The sequence below is a fragment of the Rhinoraja longicauda genome, chromosome 12 (genome assembly GCF_053455715.1).
Source record: "Rhinoraja longicauda isolate Sanriku21f chromosome 12, sRhiLon1.1, whole genome shotgun sequence".
Classification (NCBI taxonomy): domain Eukaryota; kingdom Metazoa; phylum Chordata; class Chondrichthyes; order Rajiformes; family Arhynchobatidae; genus Rhinoraja; species Rhinoraja longicauda.
The window spans coordinates 35,047,155-35,064,706 of NC_135964.1; the positions used below are offsets into that span (position 1 = coordinate 35,047,155).

General features: G+C 42.1%; 1 protein-coding gene across 3 annotated transcripts in view; it reads right to left on the reverse strand.

Moving 5' to 3' along the window:
* Nucleotides 1–17,552, reverse strand: part of sh3kbp1 (SH3-domain kinase binding protein 1) — a 144,563-nt gene that overhangs the window by 96,091 nt on the left and 30,920 nt on the right. For all 3 annotated transcript variants that reach the window (XM_078409464.1, XM_078409465.1, XM_078409463.1), the window contains exon 3: nt 11,017–11,140. In XM_078409464.1, coding sequence (XP_078265590.1) covers nt 11,017–11,140 — 124 coding nt within the window. The remainder of the gene's footprint in view (nt 1–11,016; nt 11,141–17,552) is intronic.

The window sequence follows — 17,552 nt, forward strand, 5'->3', positions numbered from 1 at the left end:
CAATAGTGCTGTGGAATATTCAAGAGTTATAGAATTATGTGGATAGGAGATATTTATTAAAATAATATGGGGAAAACAACCCATATTAACAGGTTAACTTGCAAGAGTATTTTAAGGCTATTGAAATCAGTCATCAGGTGTAGGTCTTTCTGAGCTGTGCCATCAAGGACAACAGATGAATGAGTCTGTTAGTTGACCCTCATTGAAACCTCCATGATGAGATCAGACAGGCATTGTAAAGGTATATCCCTGCTCTTTAATGCATAGTTTATCAGATCATTTAACATTCTGTTGTTTGTGTATCCAGGGAACCATTCCTCAACACTGTAACAAACTACATATATTTTGGGTGTCTGGGTTCAGTCCTCAGAAGCTTCTAGACCATCCATATAAATTACTTTGACCCAGCAAAGTAACATTAAGAGGTGTCGTGGCAACTACAGTGTACTCCCATTGTTAACTCTGCAGTTACCTGACTACAAGCAAAATGTTAAAGCTAAGTATTGTTGTCTTTTTATGCCATGGAAGCTGTAGTTAATTATTTATTGTTGACTTTGAGTTCAAAAAATATAAAGACTTGAAGTACTTTGAGTTACTATATTCTAGAGGTCGCCAAGAAAATGTTTTTCTCGTGATAAATAAAGACATTTATATCAACCAGCTTCAACCACCAAGTGGCTTAGTTCAGAAGTCACAACAAAAGGAAAATGTTTCTTTAAAAAAGTGTACTTTTGTACGTGTACAAAACATTAATTGCAAAATCTGCATAGATGTTCGGCATTGCAGGACTTGCTGCAGTTCTGTTCCTATGGTGTTATGGTAGAGACAAGCATTTATTGCTCATTTCCAGTCTAAGTGAACATGTTATTTCCATAGAGCCTATCTGATGAAGGGTTTTGAACCTGAACTGTTTAGTTTCACTTTCCACAGATGCTGCTTGACCTTGCTAAAGTGCATTTCACATGTTGTGTTTTATTTCATATTTTCAACAACTTCTATATGACATTATGGATTTGGTATATGCTATTGAATAAGATCACAAATTCATAATGCAGCATCTCAACTTAGATGTTGAAAGGAATTTTGTTGCATGTCAGTGCAAACATCCATTGTGGGCCAGTAGTAAGTGGGTCGATGTTTATAATGGTTACGAAAATCTCCTCCTACAAAGACCTTTCCCAACCCAGTCTGATCATCTATCTATCTATCTTCTATATATATATATTCCTAAAACTCTCTGTCCGTGTGTTTGTGCGCACCATAACTCTGGTGCTTCGCACAGCTTAAACGGTACACCACAGCGCCACAATTTTTGCACCACCTTACTCACCATTACCCTGGGCATAATCTCTAACAACTCTCATTCAAGTTGAAGCTAGATTTTTAAAGCTACAGACATTTTAAAGTTTAAAAAATCTTTTTCTATCCCATTTCCCTTTGTTCGACATCATTTGCTCCTCACTCGCCAAAACAAAATGGCTGCCAGCAACGGGTCGCCCGCCCGCACTCAGTCGTCTCCTCTCCCCTCGTACCTCTCCCTTCTCGCCTGTCGCCCGGCCTCGGGGGAGACTCGCACGTCGGCAGTCAGTGTTGAACGCTCGGCCAGTGGTAAGTGCCTTTCGCAGCCAACGGCTCCACAGAGGGGAGTGGGCGATGCGGCCGAGTGGGTGGAGGGGAGGGTGGGGGTAGGGGGGGAGTGGGGAAAGAGAGAGTGAGGGTGGGGTGAGGAATGGGTGGGGGAGAGTGGGGGAGGAGGGGGTGGGGGGAGGGGGGACAGTGGGGGCAGGAGAGAGTGGGGGTGGGGAGAGTGGGGGAGGAGAGAGTGGGGTGGGGGAGGAGAAAGTGGGGGTGGGGAGGAGAGAGTGGGGGTGGGGGAGGAGAGAGTGGGGGTGGGGGAGGGGGAGGGGAGGGGGGAATAGGGGTGGGGAGGGGGGAATGGGGTGGAGGCAGGGCTGGTGGAGTGGGGGTGGGGCAGGGGAGGGACAAGTGGGGGTGGAGAAGGGGGGGATGGAGTGGGTCAGTGGGGGGAGGAGGGGATATAAGGGGGATTGAGTGGGGGGGGGGGGGGTTGAGGGTGCTACACCAATACAGGAGAGGCTCTGTGTCCAGGGCTCCCTCACTCACACTCTCTCCCCTTCCTTGTCCCCCCTCTATGAGGAATGGGCCCAACGGGTCCACTTGGTCTAGTTTATTTTAAAAGTGCCACAGGCATTAGTAGCAACCTAGTATACACAAAGCAGAAATTAAGTTAAACAGAACAAGATATGATTCTTTTCTCTTTGATTTTAATTTATCTATAGAAGTTTGTATTCCCTTATTTCTTGAAAAAGGTTTACAACAAAATGCATGTATACAACATCTAATCTTCAAAAAGCAGTTCCATCAAAACCGCAATGAAAATTTTTAACCGCCTTTAATACCAACTGAAAACAGGCAACATACTCAAGGACCTATTCAACCTGGTCATTCCACCTATTCCCCTCTCCTGCCAGGCAGAAGATACAAAATCTGAAAAGAACATAGCACCAGACTCGGGAATCAGCCCTCCCATAAGCTGGGGTACAGTCCTGATCTTCGAACCTACCCCATCACGGACATTGAACTTCTTCTCTGGAACACCACAATGTTGTAATACTATATTCTGCACTCTGGTATTTTTCTCTTTGCAATACCTGTTGTATTTGTGTATAGGTTGATTGTACTCATGTGTAGTATAATCTGAAATAATTGGATAGGCTACCAACAAAAGCTTTTCAATTGCACTGCACGTGATAATAATAAATGAATACCGTCTTCTTTCCAATAAAAGGCATTTAAAATGATACTAGACCAAGTGGACCTGTTGGGCCCAAACCACTCCTGCATTGGTGCAGCACCCTCTCTTCCTCCCCTCCCCCCTTCCCCACCTCCTCCCGCTTCCCCCTTCCCCTCCACTCCCATCCCATCCCCCCCCCCCCCCCCCCATCACGCACCATTTTGGCTGTAGTTCAGGAACAAACAAACGAGAGTTTTAGTATATAGATATAATCTATTTTTTCCATATACCCTGGCATTGATAGTTGCAGCTGGTAGTTTATCCTATCAATGTAACCAGTGTGATGACAAGTGCAAATATAATCTTGTTATATATTCTCCTTCCAATTGCTGCACTTGCAACCATTCCTTTCACCTCACACCAAAATACAACACAAAAATGTAGCGTTTTCTACCTGAAAGTTTTCTAATCCATCCAAAAGACCTAATATTTTAAATCCCAACAGTTCTTTAGATGGGACTGAGATATTCATGCAAAAGTTTTGCACAATTACCCCGTTTTTAAAAAATCCCTCAAATTATTTTAAAATATAGATCTTTGTTCTTTGCAGACATTTAATTCAAGCACAGAACACAAAAAAAATTAAGTTGTATGTTTAGCACTACTAACATCAAATCGTACTATCATCATTCCAAGGAATGTCCAGCAACTTTAATCAAAAGACAACGAGAAAGATTAAAATTAATGATCTTCATGAACAAATGCAAAACTTGTTGAAATGGGATGAAATAACAGTAAAATGCTTTGTAGCTCATGCCAGCATATAGAACAAAAGACCTGTAACAAAAATAAATGTGCGTTCTTCACAGGCAGATTCAAACAAAATTATAATCTGGAATATGTAAATGACAGATATTAATAACCACTCAGTGCTTGCATTCACAGTAAAAGACAGAGCAAAAAGGAAAATTGCAATGTGTTAACAACCATTGCCCTCCAAAGTGCGAGGAGCTTTAAATTTCTGGAAAAGCAAATGGTTCCTAAAGCTAGCCAATCCCCTGGATTTGATGGCCTGCATCAAAAGGTATAAACCAAAAAGTGGTTCTGCAAAGAAAGCCAAGATCTTCCAGCTTTCAAATTCCCAGAATGGTTATTGTGGAATGAAAGGTATCAAATGTAATCGCACTGCTCAAAAAAGAAAACTGGAAACGGTTAGGCCAGTAATTCTATCATCAGCAGTGGAGAAAATGCGAGAATATATTATCAAGTATGAGATAACAGGGCACTTAAAAATCTGAAAAAGGTTGGCGAGAATAGTGATTTTACGATTGGGAGAGCACACTTGAGAAGTATGTAATCAATTTCGTAGGATTTAATAACAGTAGGACATACACGGAGAAATTAATAAATATGCACCTTTGGTTCTTCAAAGCCAAGCCTTAAGGAAACAATTTAACAATATTAGGGGCTTACAGTAATTAATATGATTGAGGATGATTGCTAGGCAGAAATTAACAGTGCTCACGGAACTTTTGGAACATCACTAGGATCACTATTTAGAGTTCAGCAATTTAAAAGCTACTCGACCAAGTAGACCCGTTGGACCCATTCCTCGTAGAGGGGGGACAGGGAAGGGTGGAGGGTGTCGTCACTGAATGAGCCCTTTTCCCCCTCCCCCTTTCCTGATCCCCACCTCCCTCCCCCCCACCCCCACTTTCCCCTCCCTACCCCACCCCCACTTTCACCTCCCTCTCCCCACCCTCACTTTCACCTCCCTCTCCCCACCCCCACTTTCCCCACCCCCACTTTCACCTCCCTCTCCCCACCCCCACTTTCTCCTCCCTCCCCCTACCCCCACTATCCCCTCCCTCCCCCACCCCCACTTTCCTCTCCCTCCCCCCACCCCCACACTCTCCTGCGCCCCACTGTCCCCCTTCCCCCCCACCCCTCCCCCCACCTCCCCCACTCTCCCCGACCCCCACTCTCCCCTCCCCCCTCCCCCCGTTTTGGCTGTGCGAACCATAAAAGTTATGCTGTGGTCAAACACACATAGATTAACTGAAGATCTTACCCCATTCTCCAAACCCCAAAAGATGTATCAATGCTATTTGGAATTCCCAGCAGTTGGATACATTGCAGGGATGTTGGAAAATGCGCCGAGGCATTTTGGAATGATGAATGAGAATGCAAATTATAAATGAAATCTTATGACAGAATGTTGTGGGACAAAGGGATGTTCTGCATGAAACAATGGCATGCGGATACAGCAAGTAATTAGGAAGGCAAATGGAATGTTATTTATTTTCTGGAAGTCTTTGTAATATGAAGTCAGTTTTATGGGGTGCTGGTGATTCAATATGTAAAGTGCCACATACCGTATTTAATATTAACCATATTTAAGGAGGGATATAGTTGCAATGGAGGCAGTGCATTGGGTTGATTCCTGCAACACACCAAGAAAGGTTGAACAGGTCAGGCCCATAATTAAAGTTCAGAAGAATGAGGTGATCTTATTGAAACATTAAAGATTCTCCTAGAAGTATTACGTAAATATGATGGGACATAATTTCAGAGTATGTATTTTCCCATTTATGGAGTATGTCAAGAGGAATGTCTTATTTTAAGAGTATTGTGACTCTTTCAAATTATCTAATCTAGTGACCTGTGCAGGCAGAGTCATTGAATACAAGGCATGCATTTGAACTACAACAGAGGCAAGTATGAGGAAAGACTGAGAACGTTCTTATGAGACAAAGGTTGGATCAACATTGTTGTATGTAACCTAAACATAGCACAAAAAGTAAGGAAATTTGTGTTTGGTAGATTATTTCTTTGTTGTAACAATGCTTCTTGGCAATAAATCTTATACCGTTGGAAAGCCTGTTTATTTCCCTTTTAAATGGTGCCACATTTGCAAGGAACATACATTTATGGGATGAGCAGCAGAGCTGAGTATGTGAGTTGCGCCCATGAAAAATCTGCCAAATCTTCTCTGCCAATGCCAAACAGCTTATTCTGCCATTGACTCTTGTTCGGTGTTGTTTGGTAGATTGGATGATTGAAGTCTGAAGAAACAAGACATATTGGGAATTTAACAATTTATTCATTTAATAAACAGGAGCCTCAGTAGCGTGTGGAAGAACCATACACAGCCACAACAGCCTGGCACCTCCTCCTCATGCTGGTCACCAGCCTGGTCACACACTGTTGTGGGATGGCATCCCATTCTTCAACCAGCATTTGTCGCAAGTCAACCAACGTGGTTGTGTTGGTCACTCTGGCACGAACAGCACGCCCAAGCTGATCCCACAAGTGTTCAATGGGGTTGACGTTAGGACTGCTGGCAGGCCATTCCATCCTCTCCACTCCCAAATTCTGGAGGTAGTCTCTGAGAAACCCTGCTCTGTGGGGGCGAGCATTGTCATCTTGGAGGATAGAGTTCGGTCCCAGACTGTGGAGATATGGGATTGCCACTGGTTGCAGAATCTCATCTCGATATCTCTCTGCATTGAGATTGCCTCCAATGATGACAAGTCTCGTTTTTCCAGTGAGGGAGATGCCGCCCCACACCATCACACTGCCTCCACCAAAAGATGTTACTCTATCGGTGCAGCAATCAGCATAGCGTTCTCCGCGTCTTCTCCACACTTTGACCCTATGATCCAACTGCCGTAGGCAGAATCTGGACTCATCGCTGAACATAACGTTCCTCCACATGTTCAGGTTCCAGTGCATGTGTTGCCGACACCAGCGCAAATGGGCCTGACGGTGAAGGGCAGTCATGGCAGGCCTCCTGGCAGCCCTATGAGACCGGAGATCGGCTGCGTGCAGTCTGTTCCGAATTGTCTCGGCAGAGAGCCGTCGGCCATATTGTCCTGCAAATCTTGACTGCAAATCTGTAGAAGACAGCCTACGGTTCCTAAGTGCTGACAGGGTGAGGAAATGGTCTTCTTCGGGTGTCGTCTTCTTGGGACGCCCACTTCGCGGCCTGTCTCTGACATCCCCCGTTATATGGAACTTGGCCTTCACTTTGGAGATGGTACTAGGGCTCACTCCAAATAATGCCGCAACTTGGTTTTGCGGAACACCAGCTTGAAGTTGCCCTATCGCACGGGCCCTATCCAGATCAGTCAAACGTGGCATGCCAATTCTTGGAGCAGACACCTACTGACCACTGTAGCAGGGCCCATGCTCACAGATGCTGCCAATCAGGCACCTGATTGTCAGCACCTGGGGGTACCAGAAGCTCAAAACAAGAGTCAATAGCAACAGCAGAATAAGCTGTTTGGCATTGGCAGAGAAGATTTGGCAAATTTTTCATGGGCGCAACCCATATACTCAGCTCTGCTGCTCATCCCATAAATGCATGTTCCTTACAAATGTGGCACCATTTAAAAGGGAAATAAACAGGCTTTCCAACGGTATAAGATTTATTGCCAAGAAGCATTGTTACAACAAAGAAATAATCTACTTTTTGTGCTGTTTATAAACACCAACCCCCTCCCCTTTTTCTTCCTCTGCCCTCCCTGTGCCCCACCTGAATGTGCACCCATCTTCTCTCCCTTCACATTTTGCACCTCTTCTATCTTTATCTTACCTTCTCAGACCTTTTCATCTCAGGCCCTTATCCAATCACTTGCCAATTAAAATCTCCCCTCACCTGTATCCACCGATTCCTTGCCAGAAGTTATCCCACCCCCATCTCTCTTTGAGCTTTCTTCCACCTTTTACAATTAGTCTGAAGAAGGGTCCTGACCCCAACATCCATGTTCACAGATGTCACCCAACCCGCTGTTACTCCAGCACTTTATGTCTTTTATTGTAAACCAGCATCTGCAGTTCCTGAGTCACCATTTGATTTAGTTCTTAATTTGTTTGGAGGATCAATTTTAGTCAGTCTATCTACTCACGAAAGAGTGCCATAGAACATTTATATCCACTTGAAAAAATAGATTAAAATCTTTAAAGTTTTCAGCCAAAATATGAAAAAAAAACACAAAAATGTACTCTCTCAACACTACAATGTTGTTTCAACCTAGGCAGTAAACTGAAGGCCCAAAGCAGAATGAAACCTATGCCAGTCAATCTCAAAAATATTGTGCAATGAATCACAATGACATAAAGTACATTTGTTTCCTCCCACGCTGGAAAAAAAGCTGCACAAAATAATCTAAGTAAATATAACCGCTGGATTTGTTCTGAAACAAACTAAGTACCAATTTAAATAGAAATTACATTAATTCATTTAGAGAAAATGTTCTCTATCATCAAATTTCAAGGATATTCTTCCAATCAAGTCAAATACATATTTCTAATACATGGTTTCTTATAAAAGGGCAGAAACATCCAATTAGCTTCCAGTTCAACAATTGTTTCTGATAAAAGAAATTATCAACGATTCTGTTTCTCTCTCTTCAAGTCTGATCTGCTGATTATTTTCAACATTTGCATTACTTTACTTTTACATTTAACCTTTCAATTCTAGACTTCTGATTTACACAATTAAATCAGCTATTTGAACATTATCACATTGACAATGTTCTTGACCTCTTACACCATTTCCAATGAGCTTTCATTCAGAAAAGGTAGTAGTTGTGGTTCCTTTAAACTATTTTTCAAATTACCCAACTAGTCGGCAAAAGGGACATATTCTTTCCATACAATACCTAGCAAACCAGAAATTTCATCCCAAATTAAGCCATTATCTTCCAAATGGGAATAAATCCTATCCTGAAGAATTATCTCCAATAGTTTCCCCACTATTGATGTGAGGCTCACCACCCTATAATTCCCTGGATTCTCTCTACCCCCATTCTCAAAGAAAGGAACAACATTAGCTACTCTCCATTCCTCTGGGACATCAACTGTGGCTAGAGAAGACACAAAGATCTTCATCAAGGCTTCTGCAATCTCCTCTCTTACCTTTCTCAATAACATGTGATAAACCCCATTAAGTCCAGAACAAGGGGCCACAGTTTAAGAATAAGGGGTAGGCCATTTAGAACGGAGATGAGGAAGAACTTTTTCAGTCAGAGAGTGGTGAAGGTGTGGAATTCTCTGCCTCAGAAGGCAGTGGAGGCCAGTTCGTTGGATGCTTTCAAGAGAGAGCTGGATAGCGCTCTTAAGGATAGCGGAGTGAGGGGGTATGGGGAGAAGGCAGGAACAGGGTACTGATTGAGAGTGATCAGCCATGATCGCATTGAATGGCAGTGCTGGCTCGAAGGGCTGAATGGCCTACTCCTGCACCTATTGTCTATTGTCCTGGGGATTTATCCATCTAAATGCTCTTCAAGAGCCCGAAACCTCCTCCTATTTAATCTCAGACTGCCCTTGCATGTTAGTATTCTCTTAAACTGCTCTTGTATATTAGTATTCTCATCAAACTGCCCTTGCATATTAGTATTTTCAGAAAGGTTAAAAAAAATAACAAGAATTAGCGGATATATTCCACTTTTACCAAAGTGATTAAATGCTCCACTGTGTGTCATTCGCAAACAAAATTTCCACATAGAGTACTCCCAGCATTCAGTGTATGTTTTAAAATACTCAGTAGGGACAGACAATGTACAATGTTGTGGCATCTATAGTTTAATTAGGAAATTCTTCACACCTTTCACAGAATAAATGCATGTCCTACAACTCTTTTTGATGAAGGTGGAATGTTTGAGATCATACCTGCAGTTACAAGCAATTGTATTTTTTCTAACTTTTGGGGAACTGATTTTGTTTTCAAAGAAATGAGTGCAAGATGTACAGGCTCTCTTGTGTTTTGTGACTAAATTAAACTTGCAGAAACTAGAAAACCTCTAAGCAAGTGAAAATATTAGTCCAGTTATGGATACATCATATCCTATTTCATTGGAAATTAATTTAATTTTGTTTTAATGCAATGGCATTCTTATTCAAATCACCTAAATATCTCTGTAGTTAATATGAAAGTAATACAGATGTATTTGCACTGGAATTTAAGTCTCTGTAGTAGTAGCTCCATGTATCACAACGAATATTTAGGTCAATTGATTCAAAATCAAGATATAATGCAGACAATTAAGAAGACGAGTGAGACAAATGTTACCAGAAAAGCAAAGCATCCTTTCAGATGCTGATTCATCCATGATGAGTGTCCACTATGTTCTGGTTTTGATTCTCATTTCCATCATTCATGTCCATGTTTTGATTATAGAGTGCTACCATTTTACTGTAGCTAATTGATGTGGACCATTGTCACATCCTGACATTCATAGCATACCATCAAAAGCCAGCTCAACAGCAAATGTCAATATATTACTTTGAAGCATGATTAATTAATTCAACAAATTTCAATTTATTTTCCTCTTGGAACATAATCTTTAGGCTGCCAGCATAATCAAGGACCAGTCTCACGCTGGACACATCCTTCTCTCCCCTCAGGCAAGAGATACAGAAATGTGAAAATGCATACCTCCAGATTCAGAGACAGTTTCTTCCCAGTTGTTAGAAGGCAACTGAACACTCCTCTCATCAGCTAGAGAGGGTCCTAACCTCCCATCTACGTCATTGGAGACTTTTGAACTGTCTTTAATCAGACTTTATCTTGCATGACGTATTGTACCATTTATCTGTGCACTGTGGACAACTTGATTATAATCATGTATAGTCTTTTCTTAGACTGGATAGCATGCAAACAAAAATTTTCACTGTAGTTCAGTGCACGTGACAATAATAAACTAAATTCAACCAAATCATTATATTCCCTTGTACTGCAGTCCTCAGGAAAAATCATTTTCACCAAAGATCCTTACAGCAGATGATCTGATCATATTTTGATTTATTTATTTTATAATGTCATTTGATGTCATCTGAGCGATGAGTACATGGGTAAATCCATTCTTGTTGCATATAGGCACTGCCTGGCTATTTGGGACTTACCAATCAATGTCTGTATATTGTCTAGTCTTGCTGTGTGTGGATATGGACTTCTTCACACCGAGAAATGAAAGTACTGAAGCATCATTCAATCATCAATGAACAACCTTCTGATCTCATGATGGGAGGCATTCTTTGATGCTCGTTGTAGAGTTGTGGCTTTTCTGGAGGTTATGTTTACTGCACTACAACCAGCACGTTCTATGTTAAATACAATGCGAAGTGAATCAAACTGGCCAATATGCTTTCTGCAACAGTGGGGATCTTAGGAGGAATCACTCAACACTTCTGGCTGAACACGAATACAAATGCTTCAATGTTGGCTTTACTCAGAAATATGCACATCCCAGATTTACCTCTTCCACGACTTTTAAGTGAAGTTTCACTTGAAGACATCGGGCTGCCATTGGAGATCTCGCCACCACTCGCCTCTGTAGGTTTCTTGGGTTGGTTTTCTTTCTTTGCATCTTTCTTTAATTCCTACAAGAAACAAAAAACATTTGTATTGCACTGGAACTTATACAAATGGTCACTATGACATTAAATAAAGTCAAACTTTAAGCAAACTCTCCTAATTAACAAATTTTCAATGTGATAACTATTCAGAACAATTCAGAAAAAATATCTTTTTGTTTTTAACATACAAAAAAGACACATTTGTTTTAAAAGCAATGTGACTGTTCAGAATATGGAAATTAATGTCACCCACCATCATTTCATGAGACTATTATGTGTCTTTTAGTTGTAGTAGTTCTTGGCTCATTTAAGGCAAATATAATTTATCAACTTCTATACAATCATTTTGGAACAGATTTCTCTACATTTGGGCAGCACAGTGGTTCAATTGTGGGTTCTGCTGTCTCAGCTCCAGCAACCTACATTAGATTCTGATGCCTAAAGCTGACTGCACACTCCCCACTTTTCCACCCATATTCCAAAAATGGAGACCCATCACATTGTTGAATGTAGATTACAAGATCCTGTCTAAGGCCATCGCCAACCGGGTCAAGTCTGCTCTGGGACAGGTGATCCACCCGGACCAAACCTGTGCTGTACCTGGCAGGAAAATCTCAGACAGCCTGGTGCTGCTGAGAGATACCATTGCCTACGTGCAGGACAGACGGGTGGATGCCTGCCTGGTCAGCTTGGACCAGGAGAAGGCCTTCGACAGGATATCGCACACGTACATGAGGGACGTGCTCTCCAAAATGGGCTTTGGGGAGGGAATCAGGAAGTGGATACAACTGCTCTACACCGATATCTGTAGTGCAGTCCAAATTAATGGGTGGGAATCAGACAGCTTCCCCGTCAGGTCTGGAGTCAGGCAGGGTTGCCCTCTCTCCCCTGTCTTGTTCGTCTGTTGCATTGAACCCTTTGCCGAATCCATCAGGAAGGATGCGAGCATAAGAGGAGTGACATTACCAGGCAGTGGGCGCACTCAGGTCAAGGCCTCCCTGTACATGGACGATGTCGCCGTCTTCTGCTCGGATCCAGGGTCGGTCCGCAGACTGATCAGCGTCTGCGACCAGTTTGAGTTGGCCACGGGGGCCAGGGTAAACCGCAGGAAGAGCGAGGCCATGCTCTTTGGCAACTGGCCTGACTGATCTTCCATCCCCTTCACCATCAAGCCTGACTTCCTGAAGGTGCTGGGGATCTGGTTCGGGAAGGCTGAGGCATGTAACAAGAATTGGCTGGAGCGGATAGTCAAGGTGGGGAAGAAGCTGGAGCTGTGGAAGCAGCGCTCCCTCTCCATCACGGGAAAAAACCTGGTCATCAGGTGTGAGGTGCTCTCGGGGCTGCTGTACTTGGCGCAAGTGTGGCCCGTCCCTCTCTCCCACGCCAAGGGGATCACCCGGGCCGTCTTCCGCTTCATCTGGGGGTCGGCGATGGACCGGGTGCGACGAGCCACAATGCACAAGTCGGCAGACAACGGGGGTAAAAGCGTGCCCAACGTCGCCCTCATTCTGATGGCCACCTTCGTGTGTGGCTGCATCAGGCGGAGCATAGAGCCAAGGCACGTGGGCACCAAATGCCACTACCTGCTGAGGTTCTACCTGTCCCCGGTGTTGCGAAGGATGGGCCTGGCGCAGATGCCACGCAATGTGCCAGTCAGCTGGACATTGCCGAACCATCTGTCGTTTGTGGACAGGTTCTTCCGGACCAACACCTTTGACCACAAGTCTATCGGGCTGTGGTCAGCACGGAACATCCTGCAGGCACTGCAGGGGAATGACTCCATGGATCCTGTGGCGTGGTTCCCAGAGCAGACCGCCCAGCTTGTCTGGCAAAATGCCTCATCGCCAGAACTCACCAACAAGCACCAAGACCTGGCTTGGCTGGCGGTGAGGGGAGCCCTCCCAGTCAGATCCTTCCTGCACCGCCGGAACCTCACTACCAACGCTAAGGCCCTGTGGGGGAGGACCACAGTCTAGGGTCCTTCCGCTGCTGGACATGGGGGGGCAGGGTGTGGTGGAGAGAGACGCCCCTCCAAACAAGGGATACTGGGTAAATGTCTAAATGTAAGTAAATGTCTAAGTGAATGTCTGTATCAAATGTAACCTCCGGAAATGTCGGATGGGCTTGTTTAAAAATATGTTTTGTGAATGATATTTATTATTTGAATAAAGTATTTTTTGATATAAAAAAAATAAAAAATAAAAATAAAAAATATTCCAAAAATGCACCAGCTGGTAGATTAATTGGCTACTGCAAATTACCCTTTGAATAGATAGATCAGTGGTAGGAGAATCAAGGGAGTTGATGAGCATGTGAGAGAAAACAGAGGAAAATAAGAGGGGAAATTGTACTCAAAGCAGATTTATCTATTAAGGTCAATCATGGCACTGATAAAAATCACAACCACTTATATCAATAATCTGATGAAGATACCCATCAGTCCTTCCTTCTTTCCCCCCCTTTCATACGCATAACATACTCACTCATCAAATTGAATGAGTGGATCCACAAATCCTTAGATAAACACTGTCTGGCAACTTTCTTCTCCAAGTTAGACATTTGAATGCTCCAGTCCCACTCAACAAAAGAGCATAAGATTAAATAAATCCTTGGATGTAAACCATAGCCAGAATTGGTCACTCAAGCTGTGGTTATACTACAGTTAAATTTAGAAAAAGGTTTACTATAAGAGAATTCTCCATATATATTACCAGCTTCCACCATTGGGAGATGAATAGCAAGGTATTAAGCAATACCCAAGCTTCTTCTCCCTTACTCGGTAGCAAAGTAAGATGCATTCAAAGATGGAAATACTCAATAGAAAACTGAAGTAATGGTCCCAAACATCCACTTATAAAGCATCAGTTGCACATCAATCTGCTAAATTTTATCCATTTAAATGTGAAAGCCCAGCAGCCCCGATTTTTAAATGTTCACCATTTTAGTGTGGATTTTGCACCATAGGAAATGAGTACCTACCAAGATTTTCTAAATGATTCTGTAATCTGCATAATCAGAAAAAAACATCTTGAGGTTTCGCTTGTATGTCAGTGAATAAAATTATGGGATCCATTCCCAACCCAAGTGAAACCAGGAAATAACTTTAATTAATTCCAGTCTGGCAAAAAAGAAACTGCTACATTGGACCTTGTATTGAATCAAAAGTTAAATATGGTATTGTCATATATTTAGGTCAGAGTTCAGTCAACCAATCTGCTATCAGATAGAAGTCCTGCCGGCTATGTAAAACTTGGTTCCAGAGAAGAAAACTGTTCTGGTTGCTGCTGGAATTCGTACAAGAGACTAAGAATACATTATGAGTCATCTAGCCTCAAAATGAGGGAGTACACTGCACAGCTGGATTTCCAATGAAGGAAAGATGTTAACCAGATGGTAAAGCATGACATTTTCTGCATCCTCAGTGAAAACCCAGCCTTCAGGAGGAAGTTCAATAAATGCACTAAATGCAATAAATGCACAGGTAACAGAGCTCCTTGAATACAAGCCCGAGAAGCTTCCATCCACTTTCCAAAACGAATAAAGTATGCTTTGGTAGGTTTTCAAAAATCCTGTTGACATAAAATGGATAACTATTGATAACGTTAACATTTTGCAAGCATCAGGCAATTGAGTCATAGAATCATATAGCATAAAAATAAAGCCTTTAGGTTCAATTTATTTATACCAACAAAGATGCCCCATCCAAACTAATCACATTTCCCTGCATCTGGCACATCCTATCCATGTACCTGTCTAAATATATTTTATGTTGTTATTGCACCTGCCTCAAATACACCCTTGACAAGTTCCATATAGCCATCACCTTGTGTGGAAAACATTCATACTAAATATTTTCCTTCTCACCTTAAACGTATACCTTCTCCCTATATAGTCCCATGATTTAAAAAAAATCTCTATAAGTTACCCCTCCAAAGAATAAAGTCAGTCTGCTCAACCTCTCCCGATAGCTTAGGCCCTATATTCCTGGGAACATCCTCATTAATCTTCTCTGCACCTTTTCCAGTTTAATGGCATCTTTCCTGTAGCCAGGTGATCAAAACCGAACACAAAATTCTAATTGCAACCTCACCAAAGTCTCCTACAACTCTAACAGAACATCCAAATGCCCATCATGCCAAAAGCCTTCTTTACCACCCTATTACCACTTTCAGGGAATTGTGTACATACTCCTAGATATCTATGCTCTACAACACTCCTTTCGGCCTTAGCATTCACTCTGAATGTCCTGCCCTGATTTGACTTCCCAAAATGTAACACCTCATACTTATCTTAATTATACTGCATTTGCCCTTACTTGCTCCACTACCCACTACATTAGCCATCCTCCAGTCTTTTTTTCTTCTCTAGCTTCCCATAGCATCCTTGGATATCCCTGATATGGTTCAAGAGATTTCATTATCTTCATATAATTTAGAACATCCAGCACTTTCTTGATTGTAATAAAGACTGTTTTCTACACATTGCCATTAACTTCCCCAAGTTCCTCTGTGTTCATGTCTTTCTCTACATTAAAAATTGTGGAGAAATATTCATTCAAGGATCTTTCCCATCTCCTACAGCTCCACACAGAAATAGCCATTTGTTTCTGAGGGACACTACTCTCTCCCTTGTTATCCTCAGTACTTTAACATACTTTTGACATCTCTTTGTATTTTCCTTAATCTTATCTACCAGAGTTATCGTATGTCCACATTTCCCCTTCTGATTTCCTTAAATATGCTCCTCAGTTCCCTGTACTCCTTCGATATATTTGATCCCAGCTGCCTACACCTGACCCGTGGGCCCTTCTTTTTTATGAGCCTCAATTTCTCTCATCATCCAGGGCTACCTGCCTTACGCTTCACTCTGATAGGAATACACATACATTGAACTCTCGTCAACACACTTTTAAAATCATCACACTTTCCAGACATCTCTTTGCTCTCAAAAAATCCTCCCCAATCAACTTTTGCAAGATTATACCCAATGCCATCAAAGTTAGCCTTGCCCTAATTTAGAACTTTAACATGCACTATCCTTTCCACAACTATTTTAAAGCTAATAGCACTGTGTCACTGGTCCTATAGAGCTCACTCACTAAATCTTCAGTCACATGCCCTGTCCAATTCTATTCAGAGTAGGTCAAGCTTTGCTCTCTCCCTTGTAGGGTTTTCTACATATTGCCCAAGAAAACTTTCCTGAACATACTTGACAAATTCTATTCCACCGAAGCCCTCAGCACAAAGCAGTATATATATTGGGAAAATTAAAATCCTATTTGAGGGTCTAAGAAACAATCCCAATAAGACGGTCATCCCCTTTTTATTTCTCAGCTTCACTCATATAGCCTAACTGAACAATCCTTCAGTAATGTCATCTTGCATAACTCCGATGATGTTCTCCTTAAATCAATAATGCACCTCACCTTTCTCTTTTACCTTCATCTCTTTCTCACCTGTAGCATCTGTACCAAGTAACAATAAACTGTCAGTCCTGTCCATCCCGTAGCCAGGTTTCTGTAAAGGCTAAAACTTCCCAATCCAACAAACGTCCATGCCCTGAGTTCATCCACCTTTCCCATAAGACCACGAGCACTGAAATTACTGCAATTTAACATAACTATCTTTCCTCTCTCCCTGCATGCTCCTTAATTTGGACTTTTATCTAATTTTGGGTTACTCTACAGATTTGTCATTGACCTGCATTGTTTGGGTTTTTTCTTGCCCCCACACAAATGTAGGTTGTTAAGTGCTCTCTGTTCTAATAGGATGGCACAGCCATAATTGTCGAGCCCATGACCAGTGTTCAATTTTGGAATTGTGAATGATTCCATTATCCAATGCCTTGCATCCTATAAGGTTTTATTCCAGAATTCATTTATAATTAGTAAAAATGTCTAATTTAGCCCACAACTTTAAAAGCACAATGTCCAAAATGTGATATTCTTTAAAAATTTCTATTTTTCTTGTTCACAAAAAAAGATTTTCTTTCACCCATAAATGATACCCTAATTATTTCCCTATGTATGTTAATGTTAATGAATAGGTGCACCTGTATTCTTTCTTCAGAGGCTAAAGAGGCAAACATAAGTGCAGCATTCCCTGGCCTGGATTATGTGCTCAATTCTCGAGTGTAGCTTGAACTGACAACCTTTTTTAAATCACAAGACACATGGCATTAGTCTGAATAGGAAAATAAGATTAATCTAGCACCAGTCCCAGAATAACTGTATTTGTGCTTTCATTTGCTATAATGCACAATAGGACAGATTCTTTGGTAAATGTTAGACAGAAGATTTATGAATAGTTTTGGTTGTGGTATCTCAGGGAGAACGTGCTTGCCTTAGGAGGCAATGTAATAAACAATTTAGTACATCCTGGGAAGAGAGGGATGTCCCATAAGGAGCGATACAATTTGTTTTTTTAAGGAGGGCAGA